Source organism: Phyllostomus hastatus, unplaced genomic scaffold (genome assembly GCF_019186645.2).
Source record: "Phyllostomus hastatus isolate PE091 unplaced genomic scaffold, TTU_PhHast_1.1 phas_contig_17, whole genome shotgun sequence".
NCBI classification, from domain to species: domain Eukaryota; kingdom Metazoa; phylum Chordata; class Mammalia; order Chiroptera; family Phyllostomidae; genus Phyllostomus; species Phyllostomus hastatus.
In genome coordinates, this window is record NW_025333664.1 from 44,990,571 (window position 1) to 45,007,852 (window position 17,282).

Genomic DNA, 17,282 nt, shown 5'->3' on the forward strand with positions numbered 1-17,282 from the left:
TGACTTGCCAAGAGAAGGTTTTAAATTTAATTTCAAATTTTCAGAAATTCAATAACTGAATTTCAATCTTTAAAAAACACTGATGAGTGTGCCCTGGCTGGTGTGGCTCAGTGGATTGAGTGTCAGCCTGTGAACCAAAGGGTCGCTGCATGGATTCCCAGTCAGGACACAAACCTGGGTTGTGGGGCATGTCCCCAGTAGGGGATGCTCAAGAGATAAGCATACATTGATGTTTCTCTCCCTCTCTCCCTCCCTTCCCCTCTCTCTAAAAATAAATAAATAAAATCTTTAAACATTTTTTTAAAAATAAAAAATACTGATGAGACTTGCAATCCCCACAGGATAATGGTAGTTACCTAAATACAAATTTGTCCACACATTCTCCAAAACCCATACAGATCGATAAGTGTTCTGTACGGACAAGATCAAACACAACCAGACATAATCCATTCTGACAGCAAAACTAGGACAAGATTCCATTTAAATACAATTGGAGAAATAAAAACCTCAAACTAGAGACACAGTCCCACCTGAAAGCCAGGAGGAAGCACCTGGATACAAGATGGGGGGGGCACAGGGTCCTAGCAATGGCGGTTCACAGTAACACTCAACAAGGAAGGACCACCCAGAGGGGGGGAACACTGAAGCCAGGTGTGAGACCACAAAGGCCAGCGCACTAGAACTGGGGAACTAAAAAGGTGGTTTGGCCAGAGGTGGCAGTCTCCAGAAGGGATTGCTTCTCAGAGAGGAGAAGGAAGCTCTGTGGAACCTTGGTAGTAAAGGGGAAAAAAGCACGTGGTGGAAATAAACTAAGACTTTTACTGAAATGAAGATCTGAGGATCACAGAACTGAGGAGTGTCACACCAAGCTCCTACCCACCACTCCATGAAACGATGCATTAAAGAAACCTCCCTTAACAGTACCAATAGAAAAGAACATTCAGATTAAGAAACATGTGAGCCACCCAAACCCCTGTCCCATCACAGAAACACGTGCTATTGTAGGCCCAACACACTCCAATACACTCTAACAGAAAAAACAAGCAGTGTCTATACCAAGTCACCACATAAGAAGCAATAAAAACACTGCAGCTGACAAAAATACGTTCCCCTAAACCATCACAAAGCAGAGGAGGACAATCCTGTATAATTTAAATATTACCAAACAAACATTTACTGATGTGAAACTACATCATAAGTCAGAAATTCAAAACTTAGTATGGACCACATTGCATGGACCACACTAGGCCACCCCAAAATACGTCACTTGATACAAGGATTATTTTGAGCTGAAGTCAAAAGGGAATCAGCAGATGGATAAAGAATCTTTCTCAGAGCTTCCCTTATCTGACTAAAATCAGAAACTTCTGAGACATGAGGACTGCCATAAATCCCTTCTCCCATTCAAGATTTATGGTTGTGAAAAAAATGGAAAGTCGGTGTGGTGGGAACCAAGATAAACCTGCACTACCAAACCTTACTCCAAGGTTTGTTAATGCTAAGTTTGTTTCTCAGTTTGCTATTCTTGGAAGACAAAAACCTTTTGTCTTGATACTCCCTACTAATGTATTGTTCTTTGTTAAGATGCTAGAAAAGCCCAAGTTCTAACCACCCTTTTATTTTACTAATCACTGCACGTGTTTAATAAACTGTTTTTTTCTGTTAATATGCATTTTGTTAGTCTAATTTGCAGGGCCCCCACTGGAAAACCTAGGAGTGTAAAGAAAAGAGGTTAAGTTTCTTCTCTACTACATGCACACACACAAAAAATAAGACAATAAACTCATTTCGAATTCTGGAAGAAAGAAAAAGACCAAATCATCTCAGAAAATAAATTTTAGTTACAATAAACTTAAGGGGAGAATAGATTGTACCAACACTAAGGAGGAAAAAAAAGCCCAGAGAATAAAAATTAAATAAAGGAGGACAAAGGATCAGGAAAAAAAAGTGATATAAAGGATAGGCAAAGCCATATAATTGGAGCCCCTGAGAAGAGGGAAAATAATGAAATAATATTTAAAAGTACAATCTTGGAAAAATTTCTGGATACAAATGAGGATCTCAATCTAAATATTGAAAGGGCCTGAAACGGGGTGAAAAAAGAGGGGACCCCAAAATACAGCATATTCCCTGCAGCCCTTGGTTAGGGAAAGAGGGAGTGGATGATACAGCTTAAGATACTTTGCATAATTATGGCAAGTCTTTCCTGAAAGGAAGCTGTGCTGCCACCCAGATAAAAGGTCTATGTGACTTTCAGAGAATGGAGTGTCAAGTATGAGGTCATGCAGGAAGCTCTGGAAGCTCTGGGTCAGGATTTCAAATAAGGACAGGTAGCCATGAAGAGTGCAGCCATGAGGGTGGCAGCCATGAAGTTTGAAAAGACATAGAAGGGCCCCTCCCTGTCCACCATGAGGTAGAGTAAGAAAGAGGAGACCCTCTGGGAAACCTGCCTGGAGAACACAGTTGCAGGGCTGATGGTGGTGGGGATTAAGAGGACCTGCCTAACCAAATACTAGTTAGCGGGAGATGCCTGCGATGCTGATCTGTAACTGGGAATGCTGAGCCTCGGACTTCTGCTTTAGTGAAAGACAGTATCTCTGACTGGCATATTCTGAAACTGGCTTAGTTTGGCAAAGGGAGGCAGGATTAAGTGTTTTGGGTTGTTTTAAAGAGGAATGAGACTTAAGGGCAGAAATCCACCACCATTCTGAACCTATATAACCTTTAAATAAACAACCCCTTTCCTTTTTCACTGAACTCTTGCATTGGGAGCCACGCTTCTTGGTGGCAGGCAATCAGACACCACAGCTGTTCCAGAACAGCACAGGCAAGGTTCTGTAACAGGCCTACCATGTACTGGGAAAGCTGACCCTGAATAGTATAAAAGCTTAGTTACTATTCTAGTTTATATTGGGTTGGCCAAAAGGTTCATTTAGTTTTTTTTGTACCATCTCTAGTAGTGAGTGATTAGTTGTCTTAACTTCATTTGAAACAATTTTGTTAGACTGTATTGTGATAGCTGTCACAATGCAGTCTAACATAGTATATTAGCATTCATTAAAAAAAACTTTTCAAAATTGGTGAATTTTTGTGCAGCCATTTTAATATTGAAGATTATAGAAGATAGGCAATATTTTCAGCATGTTATGCTTTATTAGTTCAGAAAAAGTAAAAATGCAACTGAAATGCAAAAAAGATTTGTGCAGTGGTTGGAGAAAGTGCTGAGATGGATCAAACATGTCAAATGTGGTTTGTGAAGTTTCTTGGTACTATTGACATTTTGGCCAAATAATTCTTTGCTCTGGGGCTGTCTTATATATTGGAAAACGTTTAGCAGCACCCCTGACCTCTACCCACTAGAAGCCAGTAGCAACAGATAGCTGACATACTCAAAATATCCAAATCAATAAAGTTATTGTTGAAAATGAAATATCCACCTATTAATGGACTTTTTGGCCAACCCAAATGTAAAGAAAGCCTCTGGGCTTACAGGCAAAAAGGCAAAATCACTTGCAAAAATAAGAATATCTGCTTAGTACTGACTACAACAGCAACATACAAAGCAAGACAACAGAGGAACATTTTTCAAGAAACTCAAGGTAAATAAAGTATAAGCCAAAGATTATATAGTTGTCCAAGCCATCCATTATGCAACATTGATAGTAACAAGAAGTTAACAAATATTATATTAACTTCCAGCTAAGAAATGAATAGGAAACATCAGTCAAGACTGATAGCAGCAGTGCTGAATATGTTTTATTAGAGATCTAAGACTAAAAAAATATGGACATAAGAAGAAAAATAACATGGAAACATCTGTTCTGATAATGTAAAAATAACTGTACTTCCCCTCATCCTACACACATATCCTGGAGAAAGTACAGCCCAGGCTGCTGTGGCTCCATTGGTTGGAGCACCATCCTGCCAACCAAAAGGTCACAGCTTTGATTACTGGTCAGAGCACATGCCAGAGTTGCAGGTACAATTCCAGTTGGGCTGTGTATGAGAAGGCAACGGATCAATTTCTTTCTCTCTCTCTCTCTCCCTCCCTCCCTCCCTCCCTTCCACCCTCCCTCCCTCTCTCGTAGCAATGGAAACCAAATGTACTTGGGTGAGGATAAAAAAGTGGGGGGAGTAGAAATTGCCCACAGATTGGCACATAGGTAATGAGTGTTCTCCAGGGCAAACAAAATACTAGAAGCCTAAGTAAGAAGAAGCTAAGCATATTTAAAAAGATTCATAGTATAAAAGTAACCAGCCTTGACTGGTGTGGCTCAGTTGGTTGGGCAGCATCCCACAAAGCAAAAAGTCACAGATTTGATTCCCAGTCACAGCACATGCCTAGATTGCAGGTTTGGTTCTGGTCAGGGTCCATACAAGAGGCAAGATGGATGTTTCTCTCTCCCATCAGTGTTTCTCTCCCTCTCTTTCTCCTTCCCTTCCCCCTCTAAAAATAATTTAATTAATTATAAATAAAAGTAACCCACGGAACATAACTATAAAATTTACTAAATAAAAAGTGAAGAGATCACATGAAAAATTACAAATAAAACATAATACATAATAAATATAACAAGTAGGAAGACATTAAAATCAATCATATACCAGTCATACCAATAATGTAAATGGGCTGAAGATTTTTATTTGTTCACAAAATAAAAACTAAGTCTATACTCAGACAGGAAAGCTACAACTTAAATAAAGCTTTTCTGAAAGGCCAAAGATAAAAAGATTGTCAAAAGTATATCAAATATATCAACCAGCTTTTTTTTAGATGTGTTGTATCTTGCTCACTTTACCTATTATTTCAGGCTGGTTATTACTTTGATAGTTTCTTTTTCATGGGTCATCTTTCTCTGTCCTGGAATGCAGCCCCTATCTGACATGCACTCTTCTTATGACACACAGGGAAAAAATATACCCCATGACAGAAGCATGGATGGCCCCCGCAACTTCTGCTCAGAGAGAGAATGCATCCTTCCACTCTCTCTCCTTCAGTCAAAGACAGTCACTGGCCAAGACATGCAACGGGAAGAGGAAGTGCACTCCTCCCAGAGTCAGGCAGCACAGGTCAAATGCCAACAGGCAGAATATATAATCCTCTTACAAAATACAGTCCTAAAGCAGGTAAACACAAATAACAAAGCAGGCACTACTACCCTGGTATTAGACAAGGCAGAATTTGGACTCAAAAGTATCAAATGAGATAAAGAAACTCATTTCATAATGCTAAAGATAAAATCAATAATGAAATTATACCATACCATATGTACCATAGTGCCACTTTTATAAAGCAGAAACTACAAGAGATGCAAGAAGACTTCCGGTCAAGATGGTGGCATACATGGCTTGCCTCTTTGCGCAACCACATCAAAATTACAACTAAAATATAGAAAAAACATCACTCAGAACTGTAAAAAAATTGAGCTGAATGGAAGTCTGACAACTACGGAATTAAAGGAACCACATTCACCCAGACTGGTAGGAGGGGCGCAGATGCAAAACAGGCTGCTTCCTCACCCTCATGTGATGAATAAAAATTCAGGAGGGTTATCTTGGGAGCAGGGAGTCCCAGTTACACACCAGGTCCTCCAGCCCAGGGTTCCAGTGCCAGGAAGGTATGTCCCCACAACTTCAGCTGCAAAAACCAGTGGGGATTGAGTTAATGGAAGAAACTGCTGGAGCCCCAAGCAGTTCCTCTTAAAAAATCCACACATGGTCTCACCTACTCAGACTCATTCCCTCTGAGATCTAGTGCCGGGGTAGCAGTTGAAAGGCACCCATGGTATACAGAGAGAAACTGAAGTGTCTGGTAAGCAGAGGCCATAGTCCCTTTTCTAAACCCTCCACAGAGCTGGCAAGCTGATTCCATCAACCTGGCTAACACAGTTTGACTCACCTTTGAGATCCCCAGAGACTCTGCCCCACCCAACTTCCAGGTCCAACCAAGCTGCTTTTCCGTAAGAATAGCTGGTCTTGGCTCATGTCTCACAACTTCCTAAATCCTATCAAATAAGCAACAGCTGGCCTCAATTAGCCCTCAGCCCGGCACTAGCAGCAGCCACTGTAGGTTCACAGCTTGGCTTTGCCTGGGAATCTCCAAGCCCAGCACAAGTAGCAGATATCTCAGATTGATTTATAGCTCAAGGAGGAAGGTCACAAACAAAAACACAGGTGGGAGCTGACCTTGGGCTGCATCACCCAGGAAATCCCAGGGCCAGCTCATCCAGTGGACATCCACAGACCATGATGGAGCATCACCACCCTGCCCCTGCACAGCTAATCCTCCACAGAGAGCAGAGGTTGGTGGTAAGTGGTCACAGCCAATCTTTGTAGCTGACCGGCCTGGATAAATCCCTCCCACTGATCTGCCAACAGCAACCAAGGCTCAACTACAAGAGGAGGGTGTACTCAGTGCACACAAAGGATGCACCTCAAGTACCCAGTTTGGATGACTGGGGAAGCTGTGCCACTGAACCCTACAGGACCCTACTACATTAGGCCACACTACCAAGACATGGAGTCAAAGCAGCTCTATCTAATATACAGAAACAAACACAAGGAGGCTGCCAAAATGAGGAGACAACGAAACATGAGAAGGGGTGAGGGGATTAAGAACTACAAATAGATAGTTACAGAACAGCCATGGGGATATAAAGTACAGTATAGGAAATGGAGTAGCCAAAGAACTTATATACATGACCCATGACCCACGGACATGAACAATGATACGAGAATTGCCTGAGGGAGTGGAGGGTGCTGGGGGGAGGTAAGCAAAGGGGAACAAACTAGGACAACTGTAATAGCATAATCAGTAAAATATAATTTCTAAAAAAGAGATGCAAGAAGACAGACTAAAATACACTAATAAAAGGAAACAGCAATATACCCTTTTAGTCCAAAGGAGGTCAAGTGAGCAAAAAATGAACAATGACATGAAATACCTAGACAAAATAATCAATAACTAGATCTTAGGGATCTCTGTCAAGTAATACATTCTGATAAGAGGAAACAACCTTCTTCTCAAGTGCACATGGACCATTAATGAACAAGTCTCACCTTCCCCTAGGTCTTGACAGAGTACAATTTAGGTTGCTACCTGAATCTGTGTCTCACAGGCTGCAACTCCTTTTGCTCAATAAAAGCTTTTTATTCTTTATTAATGTTGATTTATATACTTAAACCTTCAAAGATCAGAGCATAGGAAAAAAGAACGACTTCAATTATTTTTATGACGCACTTGTAACATCAATAGTTCAATCTGATAACATCTATACACAAAACAATTGTAAATAAAATAATTAGAAATAAAATATGTAAAAACAGAATCCAGTAGCCTATTAAAAAATACATTATAATCCAGATGGTTAATTCAAGGAGTGCAGGGACAGCTCGGTATGAGGAAATCTATGAATTAACATCAATCAAAGGAGAAAAAGCATGTTGATCTCTACAGATTTTGAAAAGGCCTTCAAACTATAACTCTTCATTCAATCCCTAATAAAAATATCCATTAAAACAGCAATTGACAGGTACTTCCTTACCATGAAAAAATATATACTTGAATCCAAGAAAGTACTGACTTTTAATGTGTTAGATTTTAATTGAATACCATTTTTAAAATAAACTTCATTTAAATATAGGAATGGCTAACATACAAAATTCTCTTACCAAGTTTCCTTACCATGAACTCTAATTATCGGTCACTGAAAAAATTTTGAAGGTACAAAAGCTTAACTGATCTTATCATCAAAGCAAATAAATACAAAGTGAAAGCATAAAATAGATTATAAAGTCTCCTCTAATTATACTTTGGTTGTATGAACACTCTTGGATTATATTTATTTTCTCGCTACCTTGAACATATCCCAATTTGTACAATATAGTCACGGCCACTATAGAAACAGGAAAATATTTTTTAAAATTTTAAAGTACAGTTACAGGTTTAACTATTATTTAAATATAAAAGGTAGTAGTTATAAATTGAGAATTAACTAAGTAAAATCAGGAAGTAAAGGAGAAAATACAAGGCCATGTAACTATGCTAAATTCATTACTTTTAGCAGAATCAATAAGTACTGTCTAAAATTAATAAATCAGAACATATAAGTATTCTAAAATTATTTGGAATTATGGTAATTTATCAGAAGAATTAAAAAGAAATTTAAAAAGTTACATCTAAGGAGTAATGTTTAGGAGGGAAGATTTGGAGAAAATTTTACTTTTCAATTGAAATCTTTCTGTGTTGCTTGCATTTTTCTACCATGTGTAGCTACTAAATTTATAATAAACAGATATTTGCCCTGGCTGATGTAGCTCAGTGGATTGAGCATGGACTGCAAACTATAGGGCCACTGGTTCAAGTCCCAGTCAGGGCACATGCCTGGGCTGCGGGCTAGGTCCCCAGTGGGGGCCACGTGAGTGCCAACCACACACTGATGTTTCTCTTCCTTTTTTCTGCCTCCCTTCCCCTCTCTAAAAATAAATTTTTAAAAATCTTGTTTAAAAAAGTAGTTTATGATAAACAGATATTTAAGTAAAACATAGAAGCAACATGAACTCCCCTTCATGTTGTTGCCTTTGCTTTTGAAAACTAGTTGAGTTAAAAAAAATCAGTATTTGTTTTAGTATTCACACGTTCATTCTCTCTACCAATATTTACTAAGTGCCGGCTGCATAACATGTGCTGAGTGAGGATACAGAGCAACACAGAGTAGGCATTTTGGCCACCTTTGACAATTCAATATGGAGTCACTGTCAGCCATGACAATTATGTCAAGTGCTATGTCAAGACTGAGGTAATGAAGTGTAACAGGAATGCCCTTAGGAGGGGCCCGGAATACTCTAAACCACAAGTCTGTACTTTCGGATAAGGACTCCCTCTGGACACTGAAACGAGTGGGACCTCCACCCCTTGTGGGTTATACAAACTCAAGAGCTCTAACCAGCCACCTAAGCTTGGCTATACATGGCTCATGCTCAAAGTCCTGCCAGACTTCCACTCCACTGGACACATGCCGCCACTGTATCCACCTGGCTTGAGACTAACTCCCACCTCTCCTCTTTGTGCCAGAACTCACTCTGCTAGCTTATATTGCGTAAGCTCACCCTCTGTGTATAACCTGCATGTGACTCTATATGCTTATTGGGGAGGTCTCCCCTAATTAACCTGGCATTGTAGAAAGACACAAACATGTGTGAGTGACTCCTTTCCAGGATGCTCTCTTGCTCACCACAATGAGATGTACCACAGAACTCCCCGAGAGCTTACATTCTAGAGCCACAGACCAATGGGTCATTTTCTGACCTTTTCTACCTTTTCTAAACAAGTCTGTACCTCACAGAGCTCACAAAAATGAGAGAAGAAATGGTGAACACTGAAAAAATGCAAACAGAAAAAGACCGATCTGGTAACAGTTTATTATTTGATAAACAAACTGTAACTTGACACTGTAATTTGAAAACCAAATAATTATAATTAATAGTAATATAGCTCTGTGCAGCTTAAGCATTCTGACACCTCATTCAATCCTTACAATTCTGAAAGATTATTTATAGCTGTGCATTTGAAAACTGAAAGAAAAAAACAAACAAACAAACAAACCAAAACCAGAAGTTCCAGGTATAATTTACTTGGGCCAGATCACCAAATTAGTAAATAAGAGAATTAGAGTTATATTTGTTATTATAGTTCATATAAAATATATATTATATAATATGTAAAACAGCTACCCAATATATAGGTTATTCTATTTCTTATATTAGTGCATAAGGAATAATATACTATCTATAACAATCTGAGCTAAGGACTTTTTAAAGGTTCAGCCTTTGAAAATCTATTGTAACTCAAGAAGACAGAAATACCTTACAAATGGTATCACAAATCTCCACTTTATTTTAGAAAAACTTAAAACATAATCTTTCCCTGGCTGGTGTGGCTCAGTGGATTGAGCACTGGCCTGTGAACCAAAGGGTCGCCGGTTTGATTCCCAGTCAGGGCACATGCCTGGATTGCAGGCCAGGTCCCCAGTTGAGAGGCACGCAAGAGGCTTGATGTTTTTCTCCCTCTCTTTCTCCTTCCCTTCCTCTCTCTCAAAATAAGTAATATTTTAAAAATGTAAATAAAACATAATCTTTGTCAAAATAAAGCTGAGTAGAGAATACTGATAATTAATGGTTTACAATGATTAAGACATATTCCCTATTGTTGAGGTCCACCCTGCCTGGTCTCAGGAAACTTTAACCACCTGTGGCTAAGGCTGAGTAAGAGGCCTCTGAACCAGGAGACATTAAGGAGACAAAACTTATTTACCTGGCATGAACACTGCCTGTACTAATGCCTGGGTCCCTTTGCATGATCGGCAGTCAATGATGGGTAACAATTCTCTAGGAAAGAGGATGAACCTAAGACAGACGCGGTCACATGGAAATGCCCTATGGGAAGAGATTCAGGGGGCTGAATGAAGAGGTGATCGACATCTACCCCTGCCCCCTCGGCTTTGTCAAAGCCTGAGTCCTTGAGAAATCCAAGTCTTCCGGCTGCCTTTGTCTCCTCTGCCCAACTCAGGCCTGCGGAAATAACAGGGGTGGTGCAGTCCAGACCAGAGTCGGAGGACTCCCAGGGTAATCAGGCCTGAGACATAGAATATGCAAGATCCTGTGAGATCTGCTTGCTGGAGGATGCTCTTTAATTAGAATATGAAGGCACAGGCAGGAAAGGAAACTAAGCTTTTAGGTACTGTAGTCTCTTTACATGATAAAACCCCAAAATCTCAGCCCAGAATTCCAGCGGGAAATCTGCCAGCCCCTTTCAAAGCTAACTACTTGTTTTATCTTCCTTGTCACACTGTAATTCACAAACTGTATCTGTATTCTTAATAAAAGCCTGCTTGGGCGGGAGAATGGTGTGCTCTCCACTAGAGAGAGTGGCTGTTTCGACCCTATTTCTCCACAGGACTTGGTTGTCCATGTGTATGTTTTTCTCGTGTTTCAACGAGCATCCGCAGCGTTCCAAGGTCACTGCTGGTCAGTGGCCGCCTCATCCTATATTCACAAATAATTATGTGAATATATTCACATAATTATTCAAGATAACGCAACAAGGTTATTTCATTAAATTTGACACTGCCAGATTTATGTCTCTTTTATAAGCTATGAAATTGGGGAACATTCAAAGCCAAGAGAAGAAAGCATTAATTAATAATCATCCAGAACATCTTCCCACTGTCATTCTTAAGCAGCCACTCTCTTTGATGTGCACTGTATAGGCTATCCCCGATGTGGTCTCCAGTAACAAGATAGAATAGTAAGAGAGGCCTTACCCATTCAAAAGTAGCTTACTGTCAAACACAGGTGATACTAAACAGTTCATTGAGAGATCATACTAAGCAGTTTACTAAGATTATAAACTGAAATTTGAAATCAAGTACCAACTTCAATAGCTCACCTCTGGAAACACATGAAATAAAAACACTACTCTTTTGCTGGTAGTTTGCTATAGTATGCTAATACATTCCGAAAAGTAAGTTTTAATTCAATTCCACAACTACAAAAACAAATTACTGTTTAACTGGCAGTCAAGAAAGAACAAAGAACAACACTCACTAACAGTGGTTTCTTGTGATAGTTGAGTCTCTTTGGCATCTCTTTTCCCATGGGGAATAAAACATAATTCCCATGGGGAAAAGTGGGGAAGGAACACTGACATTTTTAAACAAACATGGGATTTGTGCCTTACATATAAAAGAATACATGACTGACTTTTTCTTGGGAACATACAATGCATATTTTCCTCTAATTTTACTGAAAGCCACAAAAAAGAGCTAGAGAACAGTTGTGAGGATACAATATTGCCACATAAACACTGAGTGAGGATGAACTTCTAATAGGTTTTAATCTGCAGTTAAGACTGAGTCCATGATGTAAACTATCTGCAAAATGCTGAGCACATTTTAATGGCTGCCACATCTGCAAAAGAGCATCATGTGTCCCCTTTAAAGCACCAGCTAGAAAGCTCTTAAATATACGGAGTCAAATGATACTGATGATAGTCATATCACTTTGTGTTTTGTTAATTCGGGAGTCTGACTATGATTTTATTTAAATCATAGTATAGTCCTGAGTACCAAGTACCTGGGAAAATTCTATAGCTAAGGGAAAAGAACATGGAGTAATGTTTTCCAGTCCAGATGGATTATGATGTATGGAAGTGATGCCAAATATAATGTAAGATTCTAAATATTTAAAATTGATACAGAGGTGTCACTCTAGAGGAAAAGAGTTCCAGCCAAGATGGAGGCGTAGGTAGAAACCCTTTGCTTCCTTACATAACCAAAAGGAGGATAACAACCAATTTAAAATCAATAAACAACCAGAAGTGCTGGAAAATCAAACTACTTGGAAGTCCAACGACCAAGGAATTTAACAGTCAACCAAACCAACCAGATTGGTAAGACGGGCAGATGGAAAGAACCTGTGGCAAGGTGGCAGACCGCATGGGCGATACGGACTCAAAAATGAGACTCAGAGCTGACTGTGGACTATAGCAGTTGCCATGGTGAGAGAAACTCCCAGTCTCACAGTTGAGAGTTCTTGGAAAGTGGGGCTACAGCCAAGCAGGCAAGCTGGCTCCTTCCCCACAGGCAGCTTGTAGCGCAACAAAGAAGGTTGCCCTGACCTGGTGAATACCTAAGGCCCCTCCCCCTTACAATTTAACAGGTGCCTATAGACAAAGAAATGGGGCCCAAATGAAAGAACAGAACAAAACTCCAGAAAGAAAGCTAAGCAATGAGATCTCCAAGCTATCTGATGGAGGGTTTAAAGCCCTGGTAATCAAAATGTTCACAGAACTGATTGAGCTTGGTTGGAAAATGAAAGAACAAATGAAAGATACTCAAAGTGAAATAAAGCAAAATATTCAAGGAACCAATAGTGACAGCAAGGAAACAGGAGTCAAAGCAATGATTTGGAACAAAACAAAGAAATAAACATCCAACCATAACAGGATGAAAAAACAAGAATTCAAAAAAATGAAGAGAGAGGCTTAGGAACCTCTGGGCAACTTGAAACATTCCAATATCCGAATTATAGGAGTGGCAGAAGGAGAAGAACGACAGCAAGAAATTGAAAACTTACTTGAACAAATAATGAAGGAAAACTTCCCCAACCTGGCAAATGAAATAGACTTCCAGAAAGTCTGGGAAGCCCAGAGTCCCAAAGAAGTTGGACTCAAGGAGGAACACACCAAGGCACATTGTCATTAAGTTACCCAAGATTAAATATACAGAGAGAATCTTAAAAGCAGCAAGAGGAAAGGACAGAGTTACCTAAAACAAAGGAGTGCCCATAAGGCTATCAGCTGATTTCTCAAAAGAAACCTTACAGGCAGGCTGTAAAGAAGTATTCCAAGTCACGAAACACAAGGACCTACATCCAAGAATACTCTATCCAGCAAAGCTATCATTTAGAATGAAAGGGCAGATAAAGTGCTTCTCAGATAAGGTCAAGTTAAAGGAGTTCATCATCACCAAGCCCTTATCATACAAAATATTAAAGGAACTTAGCTAAGAAATTGAATAAGATCAAAAACTATGTACAGTGACATAAAAAAAAACTCACAACTATCAACAAACGAACCTAAAAAAAGAAAAATAATGAAAACAAATACTAAGCAAACAACTAGAACAGGAACAGAATCAGAGAAATGGGCAACACATGGAGCGTTTTCAGTGAGGAGGGGGAGGGGGAGGGGAACAGTAGGTGGGAAAAGGGACAGGGAAGAAGCATAACTGGTAGGCACAAAATACACAGGGAGAGGTAAAAAATGGTACAGGAAACAGAGAACTCAAAGAATATATATGTATAACACATGGACATGAACTAAAGGGAGGTAATGCTGGAAGGTTGGGGGTGCAGGGCGGGAGGGGGGATAAAGGGGGAAAATTGGGAAAACTGTAATAGTATAATCAATAAAATATACTTAAAAATAAAAAAAAAACAAAAGGCTTTCAAAACTATAGCATCCCCAAAAATAAAAAAATAAATAAAATAAAAGTGATACAGAATCTGTCTTCCTACTGTAACTGAGAGAGAAACTAAGCCTGTTTTTGGGGGGGCTTCAAATAATTGTGTTAAAGAACAAAGGGGTAGGCCTGGGATGATATACTATTACCTGAAAGGAACCCCCCAGGTTCATTATGTCCGCCACCAGAGGAAAGACATCTCTCAATGCCAGAAATTCGTGAAAAGGAAAGGAAATGTTTATTTAATGCTATACAGACTTAAAGTAGTGACCTAATGTCCTCATCAAAATCCCAAAGTCCCTTAAAACACTCACAAACACACACAGTCCTTCCTTCCCCCTTTGCCCAGTCTGGGGTACCATATCTCAGGAAAAGAAATAGAAGCCCATGGCTCAGGCAGCCCCCAGTTCTTCCCACTAATCCGTCCTGGCTGGTAGGTCTCCCTCGGTTCCTGGCACCATCAGCTGTGTCATCGGGATCTCTGCTAAAGCCGGGTGGTGGTTCTCCCTTCTAAAGCTGCGGGGGTCCCCACTCCGGCAAAGCCACATGGTTCTCTCTCCACTGGCCCAGCCGTGTGGTCCTCTCTGTACAATGGCTGTGGGCGTCTCCACTCTGCAAAAACTGCGTGGTTCTCCTCCCTCAATGGCTGCAAGGAGGGGGGTCGCTACTCTGCCAAAGCCCAGTGGTGGTTCTCTGCGAAAGCCACCTGGTGATCCTCTCTCACAGGGCTGCAGGAGTCCCCACTCTGCTAAAGACCGAGTGGTTCTCCCTCCACTGCCCCAGCTGCATGGTCCTCTCTGCACAATGGCCACAGGAGTCTCCACTCTGCCAAAGCTGCGTGGTTCTCCCTCCAATGGCTGCCGAGTCTGGGTTTAAAACCCCGAGCCAATCTTCCTCTGCTGCCCCCTTTCCGACTCCTCTCACCATCCGCTACACTTGCTAGCCCTCTCATATTGTACAGAAATGAAACCATGTCTAATAATTCAATGGTTAAGTATGGGCCACTTGTCCTTCTCAAGAACTTAAAAACAAAAATAAAAAACATCCCCCCCCCCAAAAAAAACACAACTCTCTAGGTATCGGCAGAGGATCTTTTACTTTCAACAGGAAAAAAATAAAAACTGCCTCTCTAAACCTAAACAGCTGAATCATTCACATATTCAACTGCCCATAATGCTTCCAAGATCTGTCATCGCAGGCTTTACTTTTTGGAAAGTCCGAATTTAAGACCTTCACTGTCACAGCATGGAAGAATTACAGGAAATTAAAATTATTCCCAAAAGACGCTGACATAAACAGGAGCTGCGTTATTCTTGATCAAACAGGAGGTCCTGACTACTACATCAATTTCTGGTGAAAGAAAGCTACTATGCTGAGAAAATGCCTAACGGATACTTATTAAATATCTACTTGGGCAAGGCAAATGCGCACTTTCACGCTGGGATGGCGGCTCTGCGAAACATCCATTTCTCCGCAGGGCGCAGAGCCCAGGCAGAAATTCCCCAAAAGCGTGAGTCAAAGGGGTCCCAGGACCCGCCCCTCAGGCTTCCCCTGGCAGCCAAACGCCGACCAGGCACAGGCCTCCTTAGCTACGCGGTTCAACTGCGGTGAAATGAACAAATCCGTCTAGCTACTGAGGTTAGGTCCAACACACACCCTGTGCTGCAGCAGACCCTTGAGGCCATGGGACTCCCGCACCAACGCAGGGATGGCACAGAGAGGTAAGGGATACGGAGAGAACCGAGGCTGGGGGTGTAGGAGGGTGGCGACAGGTGGAGGGGTTCTGCAGGCCCTACAGAATCTCTGGAGAGTGCGTTGGAGCTGGGGGCCCCAGTGGCTTTCTACCGGTTTTAAGATCGCGGTGTGGGGAGGTCAGGGGCCCTAAACGCTTTCTAGAGGGTGCAAAGGAGGCAGCCGCCGAGAATAGGACCCATAATGGGGATTCCGTCAGGGGACGTGCGGGCTGACGCTCACCCAAACAGCCCTCGGAGGAAAGAGTGGGAGGCTTTAACTCGCTTCTCCGCCTCCGCCATCAACTGGACTGCCTCACGCTCCTTCCCTGCGTTGTCCATGTTGCTACACACCGCCGCCACAGCTTCCAGAACCAGCTGCCACACACCTTCCGAGCCTTCTTTCTTTCCCAGGACCTACAGAGAGCGCAGGCGTGGTGTGAAAAGCCTACCGGAATTTGTAGTTCCAGACCTACTCTGGAGCGGAGCTCAGGCGCAGCGCGCACATTTTGACGGGATGTGTAGTCTCAGGCCCTGCTCCGGCGGTGGGGGCAGTACCAGAAATCATACACAGTTACTAGCAGGATGCAGAGCCTGGCCCGGTGGGATCCTGTTGACGTGCAGCGCCCGAGGCGGCGGTGGGTCCCTGAGTAGACAAAAATTTTAATCCTTTAAATATGAGGGAAATGGAAAATGACTCCTGGCTTTCAGAAAAGATGACTTGAAACACTCAGTTTTACTTCGGTCTAGGAATTCCTGCTCAGCAAGACTGACACGTGGCAATGGGATTGATGAAGAAACGGGATGAAGAAGGAATGCTGAACGTACTGGAGAGTTCCGCAAAAGGAATTTAATGCAGCCACAGAAAATAACTTCATTAACTACGTGATACTGCTCTAGCTAGTGTGGCTCAGTGATTTGAGTTCTGGCCTGCAAATCAAAGGGTTGCCGGTTAGATTTCCAGTCAGGATGTATGCCTGGGTTGTGGACCACGTCCCTAGTGGGGGGCCTATGAGAGACAACCACACATTGATGTTTATTTCCTTTCCCCCTCTCTCTAAAAATAAATAAATAAAAATTTAAAAACTCACTCGCCCACCCACCAGCAGCAGCTGTCAGAAAGATCCATTTTTATCTCCAGAGCAAGACAATTGAAATAGTATCATGCCCCCCAATATAAATTAAGAGGTTTTTTTCAGCCTCCCCATATTGCAACCTCTGTTGGTCCTCTCTTCCTTGGTTGTAATTGAGTTGTATATATGCAATATATGTATAATCCACTCTTTTTATTGACTGAATCCTTTTCAGTGGCTGTGACTCACTGAGCTCTCTTATTTCTTTACATAATCTTGTTCATAGGTGGGGCACAATATCTGTCTAACAGAAAGTATTCTAATCTCCAAGGAGAAGTATCCATATAGATGCTATCAGCTACCAAAGATTTACAGGACTGTCCCAGGGAGAGTTATTTTTAATACACGGTCTAGTTAGACCATTTACATTTGGCAATGCTAGAATAGAGATGGTAAAA

The 17,282-nt window shown here is 41.3% G+C and overlaps 1 protein-coding gene across 1 annotated transcript in view; it reads right to left on the bottom strand.

The window, feature by feature from the left end:
- Positions 1–16,173, bottom strand: part of NAPB (NSF attachment protein beta) — a 60,909-nt gene extending 44,736 nt beyond the window's left edge. The window contains exon 1 of the mRNA XM_045832642.1: positions 15,996–16,173. Within this exon, the coding sequence (XP_045688598.1) occupies positions 15,996–16,093 (98 nt within the window). The 5' untranslated portion in view covers positions 16,094–16,173. The remainder of the gene's footprint in view (positions 1–15,995) is intronic.
- Between the last annotated feature and the right edge of the window lie 1,109 nt (positions 16,174–17,282).